Source organism: Haliotis rufescens, unplaced genomic scaffold, assembly GCF_023055435.1.
Source record: "Haliotis rufescens isolate VD_foot unplaced genomic scaffold, xgHalRufe1.0.p SCAF_17, whole genome shotgun sequence".
Taxonomy (NCBI): Eukaryota; Metazoa; Mollusca; class Gastropoda; order Lepetellida; family Haliotidae; genus Haliotis; species Haliotis rufescens.
This window is the reverse complement of record NW_025963857.1, coordinates 23,341,568-23,349,147: the sequence shown is the minus strand read 5'-3', so window position 1 is coordinate 23,349,147 and position 7,580 is coordinate 23,341,568. Positions and strand designations below refer to the sequence as shown.

General features: G+C 38.8%; 2 protein-coding genes across 2 annotated transcripts; both read left to right on the top strand.

Moving 5' to 3' along the window:
- LOC124134033 (ctenidin-3-like) lies at positions 1-1,083 on the top strand. The gene is made up of 3 exons (XM_046498653.2): positions 1-139; positions 423-765; positions 1,020-1,083. The coding sequence occupies exons 2-3, from the start codon at positions 432-434 to the stop codon at positions 1,034-1,036; spliced, it is 351 nt and encodes a 116-aa protein (XP_046354609.2). The 5' UTR covers positions 1-139; positions 423-431; the 3' UTR covers positions 1,037-1,083.
- A 3,467-nt stretch (positions 1,084-4,550) lies between these two features.
- Positions 4,551-5,555, top strand: LOC124134032 (acanthoscurrin-1-like). The gene is made up of 3 exons (XM_046498652.2): positions 4,551-4,592; positions 4,871-5,198; positions 5,453-5,555. Exons 2-3 carry the CDS (start codon positions 4,880-4,882, stop codon positions 5,467-5,469), a joined length of 336 nt encoding a protein of 111 aa, XP_046354608.2. The 5' UTR covers positions 4,551-4,592; positions 4,871-4,879; the 3' UTR covers positions 5,470-5,555.
- Positions 5,556-7,580: the final 2,025 nt, after the last annotated feature.

The window sequence follows — 7,580 nt, the reverse complement described above, 5'->3', positions numbered from 1 at the left end:
CTTACCTGGAAGTGGCCAGCCCAAGGTAAATCAATCACGTATAATTCACAAATGGTATATATAAAGGACGGGGGAAACTGTTCCATCATCTCTTATCTTCACCTGCCGTTGAGACACAGATACGAGTAAAGACCAAACTGCAAGTACTAATTGAAATTTTGCTTGTGATATATATGTATACTTTTAATTTTTGATTCATCTGCTGCGCATCAGGCTGTTTTCAATCTTTATGTTGAGCCAATTCATAAAAGTCCGAATATGTAACATAAGACGTTCTTGTAAATTGAGAAATATATGAATGCGGGTGAAAGCAAAACTGATAACATAATTCACAATGAGTGGTGTGAACTGAATTTACCAGATGAGTAACGATAACATGCTATTTTACCTTTCTTGACAATGATTTTCCCGTTACTCAATAGATACTCAAAATGATGAAGATAGTCGCCGCTCTTGTTGCCTGCCTGGCTGTTACCGCCTTTGCCGAGCCTATCGGTCTGTATGGTGGAATTGGCGGGTTGAAAGGAGGACTGGGCGGAATTGGCTACGGAATGGGTGGATTGTACGGAGGCCTTGGAGGTCTTGGAGGCCTTGGAGGTCTTGGAGGCTATGGAGGTCTATACGGAGGCATGGGAGGTCTATACGGAGGCATGGGAGGTCTATACGGAGGCAAATACGGATACGGCATGGGAGGTCTGTACGGAGGACTCGGGGGCTATGGTGGTCTCTACGGAATGGGAGGATACGGAATTGGATTGGGAAAAGGTATTTCACAAAATATGATATCATTTGTTTATCGTATCCGTAAATGTACCTCCAGTCTCGTTTGCAAAATTGCATAATTTACCTATGTGGTATTACTATTTTCCGCGACAAAGCTGATGACATTTACAAAACATCTTTAAAACTATTCTCTGCTTTCTCTAATATTTGGTATAGTTTATCATGCAGCTAGTTTCAAGACTTCGTTGTGACTTATCCATACATCCCAACTTTATTCTACTATTTTTTTGTTTCAGGTATCGGCTATTATTGAGTTATTATCACCTGCAGTGTGATGCTGGCTATTTATGTATTTTCTCAAACCAATGGAATTGGTTCAATAAAATCTTGTCATATTTATTTACGCCTTGAAATTTGTTTGAAAATCTTAATCTGAATTGAATGTTCACAATGGAAGAGTGATCAATGTTTCTTCATATTGTAAACTCTGGACATAGTACGTGTTGTCGACCAATATCCAAGCACACTTCAATGATATTGCGTTTTACTGCTAGGTAAGATATCAACTACTGAAAAGTGCTATTAAGTTCCTGAGGAAACCGGACATGATGATAAGAGGACGGATTTTATGCTTGATATATCTCCCACCAAATGTCACTTACCCGAGTTCATGTTTCACGGGAATGTTTCATTTGGGCTGCCAGGAAAGGGTTTGATGGCCATTTGAAGTACCATAATATCTGGAATTGGCTGTCTGTATTTCAATTTGCATTTTAAAAACATGCAGCGAAACAAATAAGCAGGCGTGTCAATTTTTGTCAAAGCAGTCATTGACGGTATCAAGGGGTAGACAGTGTGCACTGTATTGAAATGCAAATGTGTGCGCTGTCCTTGAAAATGAGCGAAAGTTGTATTCAGAATACAATCTACATGTTGTTATGGCGCTTTGTATAAATAATATCTGAGCTGCTGCAATAAAACAAACCCGAAAGCCATAGTGATGTAGAGCATCAAAACAAATGTTGCAAGATTCTTACTGCTTTGGTTAGAAGGGAATGCATACAGTTGGAATTTCCATGACAATAACATATCTTTACAGTTTATCAATTACACAAACAAAACGATTGAATTCAAAAGTAACTATTAAATACGCTTGTCCGGGTATAGCTTATCAAACTACGAATTATTTGTAATTTCCATCAAACATGTACTTCTTGATTTGATGATGCAATTTAACATTTTGCATACTGCTTATGTAATTAATAGGAGAAGTATCTATATAGATATTTAGTTGTGTGTTTACTAACCACCTTCCCTGTAGGCGCTATTTGTAAAATACATATTGATTAAATCAGAGCGCGAATTTGAAGATTCCGAACTGGATTGGTAGGATTGAAGATTACAATGAACAAACAAATAGCTAATATATCCCTATTGTTTGATTACAAAGCAGAAGTGACAATCATTTATCAATACAAAGGAGATTGCATTTGGTAACTGTAGAGAGTGAAATTCAGCGGAATAAATGGTCCAACTTTAAAGCGTGTCATAAGTCTTTATAACAACAACCAGACTGTAAAAACAAGTCGTTTGATCATGTCTATCTTTGAAAACACCTCTGTGTTATACTTTAAGAGCATTTTCTTCTGAAAACACACGCCTTTACTTTTAGATGTACGGTTTTTCTGGGCAACCCTTATATAGTTACACATTGTCAAACTGATTTGCGCGTGTTTTATTCTTGGTAAGAGTTTTGGTCTAAACACGCCTTGAAAGAACACAATCATCACTATCACTACTGCTTCATAATGTCAAGGGCATACGTAAAGGGTAGAGACGATTTATATACTTTCTTCTAATGTTTACAACCTAAGACTCAGCCGAAGATTAAAACACGTTAAAGTGAGTTATTTGCAACAGTGATTAAGTATATATGCAAAAGTATGAATGGCTGAGACATTGTCAAAAGACAACATTCTCCCAATTTGGCACACGATGGAACGGACGGAGGAGCTCATGAAACATCCAACAAATATGAACTATTCACTAACACCTGGTGACATCACTGATATTCAGTATACATTTTAGCACAATCTTGCCTTTTACACCCAATGAAATCTGTTTCAACAGATAATCGAGCCTGAATATTCTCTGGCGTTGACGATTTATGTAGTTAAAGGGTCATCATTGAATGATTATTATATCAATATTCAGGCGTTATCTATAAAAATTGAGATATCAAATTTAGTGATGCTCGTATTATCACAAATTCCTTGATAATGAAGTGTACAATTATCAAGATGATATGTTGAAGATAAGAGAGTTCTCTCAAGAAACGCAGTTGCAAATAAACGCCACAAAACCCTTTTCAGAATCATTCGAAAGCTCTGCTCGAAGCAGAGGCCATTGTACGATTCCGACTATAATGATCACAGCATGTGCGTATGAATGACTATCAGATAGTGGATTCCGGGGTAGAATGGGTCTTCAGCAACCCATGCTTGCCGTAAAAGGTGACTATGCTTGTCGTAAAAGGCGACTAACGGGATCGGGTGGTCAGGCTCGCTGACTTGGTTGATGCATGTCATCGATCCTAATTGCGTGGATCGATGCTAATGATTTTAATCACTGGATTGTCTGGTCCAGACTCGATTATTTACAGACCGCCGTCATATAATAGCAGGAATATTGCTGAGTGCGGCGTTAAACAACCAACCAACCAACTAACCAACCAGATAGTGATGATACCGGGCGGTTGCCAAAAAGTAAGCGTATCCTGCCCCATCGGTTCCACCGTCACAAACACATACAAAGACAAGTCATCAAAGACGAGAAAACAAGCTGTTGTTCATATGTCAATCATGTTTTCAGAAGACACTGGTGTACTTTCGGCTTTTAACAGATACTACACACATAAAACGTTGTTGTGAGTATTCATAGTGACAGTCCCTTTGTGAGAAGAAACCAATATATGTCCCTTTCAGTTAGGAAATAAAGCTGTTGTAGTTTATAGTTATTGTGCAGTAAGATAAATAAAATTCGGGGAGAATAATGTAGTATCTGGGGACTTCTGCAGTATATTCAGCAGAAGCTATTTTCTTGTGAGCAGGCTGCTGTATTACACGGAAACGGTTAGCATAGTTGACCTCGTGTGGTACAGTGCTACTGCTGTACTGTGGCGAGGCTGTACTGGTGTGTTGCGTCAGTTTTCTGGTCTCATGTTATGTCGTATCACACAGATGCATTATAATGTCTGATGTATGTTGCTCCCACATCATATATTTACTGAATACACACTTTTCAGACCATTATCGAATATTCACTTAATATAGGTTAAAGTGAGTGAGTGAGTATGGTTTTACGCCGCTTTTAGCAATTTTCCAGCAATATCACGGCGGGGGACACCAGCAATGGGCTACACACATTGTACCCATGTCGGAAATCGAACCCGTGTCTTCGGCGTAACGAGCGAACACTTTAACCACTAGGCTACCCGACCGCCCCTAAATAATATAGGTTAAACATTGAGTATCGAGGACTGTTTGAAATGCAGTTAGACGATGCCAGAGAGAGTGTGTCTGTTTGCCACCTTTATATACGTTGTCTTGTACTTCCTTAATCGATGTTCATGAATACCAGCTCGCATGTGTACCCGTAGGGTGATAACCTCGGGCCCTTTGATGCGAAAAGAATGCTTACTTTACACCATGAAGCTGAGGTGCGTTACTTACCTGGAAGTGGCCAGCCCAAGGTAAATCAATCACGTAAAATTCACAAATGGTATATATAAAGGACGGGGGAAACTGTTCCATCATCTCTTATCTTCACCTACCGTTGAGACACAGATACGAGTAAAGACCAAACTGCAAGTACTATTTTAAGGTTTGCTTGTGATATATATGTATACTTTTAATTTTTGATTTATCTGCTGCGCATCTGGCTGTTTTCAATCTTCATGTTGAGCCAATTTATAAAAGTACGAATATTTAACATAAAACGTTCTTGTAAATTGGGAAATATATGAATGCGGGGGAAAGTAAAACTGATAACATAATTCACAATGAGTGGTGTGAACTGAATTTACCAGATGAGTAACGATAACATGCTATTTACCTTTCTTGACAATGATTTTCCCGTTACTCAATAGATACTCAAAATGATGAAGATAGTCGCCGCTCTTGTTGCCTGCCTGGCTGTTACCGCCTTTGCCGAGCCTATCGGTCTGTATGGTGGAATTGGCGGGTTGAAAGGAGGACTGGGCGGAATTGGCTACGGAATGGGTGGATTGTACGGAGGCCTTGGAGGTCTTGGAGGCCTTGGAGGTCTTGGAGGCTATGGAGGTCTATACGGAGGCATGGGAGGTCTATACGGAGGCATGGGAGGTCTATACGGAGGCATGGGAGGTCTATACGGTGGACTTGGAGGCTATGGTGGTCTCTACGGAATGGGAGGATACGGAATTGGATTGGGAAAAGGTATTTCACAAAATATGATATCATTTGTTTATCGTATCCGTAAATATACCTCCAGTCTCGTTTGCAAAATTGTATAATTTACCTATGTGGTATTACTATTTTCAGCGACAAAGCTGATGACATTTACAAAACATCTTTAAAACTATTCTCTGCTTTCTCTAATATTTGGTATAGTTTATCATGCAGCTAGTTTCAAGACTTCGTTGTGACTTATCCATACATCCCAACTTTATTCTACTATTTTTTTGTTTCAGGTATCGGCTATTATTGAGTTATTATCACCTGCCATGTGATGCTGGCTATTTATGTATTTTCTCAAACCAATGGAATTGGTTCAATAAAATCTTGTCATATTTATTTACGCCTTGAAATTTGTTTGACAATCTTAATCTGAATTGAATGTTCACAATGGAAGAGTGATCTATGTTTCTCCATATTGTAAACTCTGGACATAGTACGTATTGTCGACCAATATCCAAGCACACTTCAATGATATTGCGTTTTACTGCTAGCTAAGATATCAACTACTGAAATGTGCTATTAAGTTCCTGAAGAAACCGGACATGATGATAAGAGGAGGGATTTTATGCTTGATATATCTCCCACCAAATGTCACTTACCCGAGTTCATGTTTCACAGGAATGTATCCTTTGGGCTGCCAGGAAAGGGTTTGATGGCCATTTGAAGTACCATAATATCTGGAATTGGCTGTCTGTATTTCAATTTGCTTTTTAAAAACATGCAGCGAAACAAATAAGCAGGCGTGTCAATTTTTGTCAAAGCAGTCATTGACGGTATCAAGGGGTAGACAGTGTGCACTGTATTGAAATGCAAATGTGTGCGCTGTCCTTGAAAATGAACGACAATGAGACATTTGCCTCATTGTCTTTTTCATATACACGATAGGTAATATATTAAGTATCTCCTCGAAACTCGGAATTATGGATTATCTTTCTCTTGTCAAATGAATGTCTTTGCCATTTGCAGAAGCCCGGGACGACATTCATTAAACCATCATCCGTCAATTCAAGCAGATCTTTGGCTTTGCTCTCTCTGTATATCTGATAATAACAAACTGCATGACGTCATGCTTGGGGTAATATTTTATCTGTGTCATATTCCAATATACCGTGAAAAATCGTTAATCCGTGAGGTATTGTGTTCAGTTAAATCATCCGGGATAATTTTATTCCGTTGTGCACATATCCAACCACATAATGGTGTTTGATGGTTACGTTGGGGATTTAACGAACGCTTCCGAAAGTCCCTATTTCACCCTTTTTCGGGATTAACAAGGTTTCCTTGTACACAACGTTATTTTTTACTTACAAAACGGAACTATGTATATTACAGCACATGCTCAATTTCACTGGCATCCATACAAAGCTTCGTCAGCCTATTCTCTGTAGTATGCATTGTCATCATTTTGAGCACGCACCGCCTACCTTCTGAAAACCGCGTTCCCCAATGTATGACAGTGCTTGCGGTCAAACGGAACGCATCGCCGCATAAGAATTCCTATATACTCTGCTATATCCATATTTGGTAGCTTCGTATGTAATTTGAGTCTTGGAAAAAAACATGGTTGGAGTTTGGGAATCTTCAATAATATTCATAACATGTACGTTTGAATGGCGCTAATTCCACAAATACATGCTCATTACCCGTACAAATATGGATTAGTGTTAATGAAGTTTGGATTTCCAGCTTCCTGTGGAGTATAGAAACCAATGTTGTATTAACATTTCCATCGCATCCTAACTGGTACCCATAAACAATTTAGAAAAGTTACCGTTTCAGACCGAATCCCCAGAAGCATGATATTACTCCTGACACCACTCTACAGGCAAATTTGTATAAATGCCTCTTCTTGTGAATGACGGAAAAGGAGACAAGCAGATAAATGTGATACAGCATGAAGCATCACAAGAAAGACGCAGTGTTCGATATACCAACTTATGATGCTGACAAACCTGGAAACATAATCTGTGGGAATTCTTAAATTCAAACCGACGACCATAGGTTTCTGACACGCCTTAGAGACGAGAATGCAGCGCCTTATAAAACCACTTCCTCCAGTCTGTTTTACAGACCCTGATACAAATGTACCAAATACAGCCCATGCAAGTCTATAATATTTGTCAAGTCTAGATTTCTGCAGTATCAGGAAATGAAAATGGGCTCCTTTTTATGCATTTTTTATTTTAAAAAAATAACAACTATTGTTTATTCTGTACGGTGTGTTCATTTCAGAGACTAGATGTTCGCCTACCATTCAGTGATCCATAGAGAAAGGTTCCCTTCACATCGTCATGTGACATCATTTCCACTGTTTTATGTCAACACGATTTCGATCTTTGGAAGCACACAAATTGGACCACA

Coding starts and splice junctions, on each gene's coding strand:
- LOC124134033 (XM_046498653.2), top strand. CDS start 432: ATGATGAAGATAGTCGCCGCTCTTGTTGCCTGCCTGGCTGTTACCGCC.
- LOC124134032 (XM_046498652.2), top strand. CDS start 4,880: ATGATGAAGATAGTCGCCGCTCTTGTTGCCTGCCTGGCTGTTACCGCC.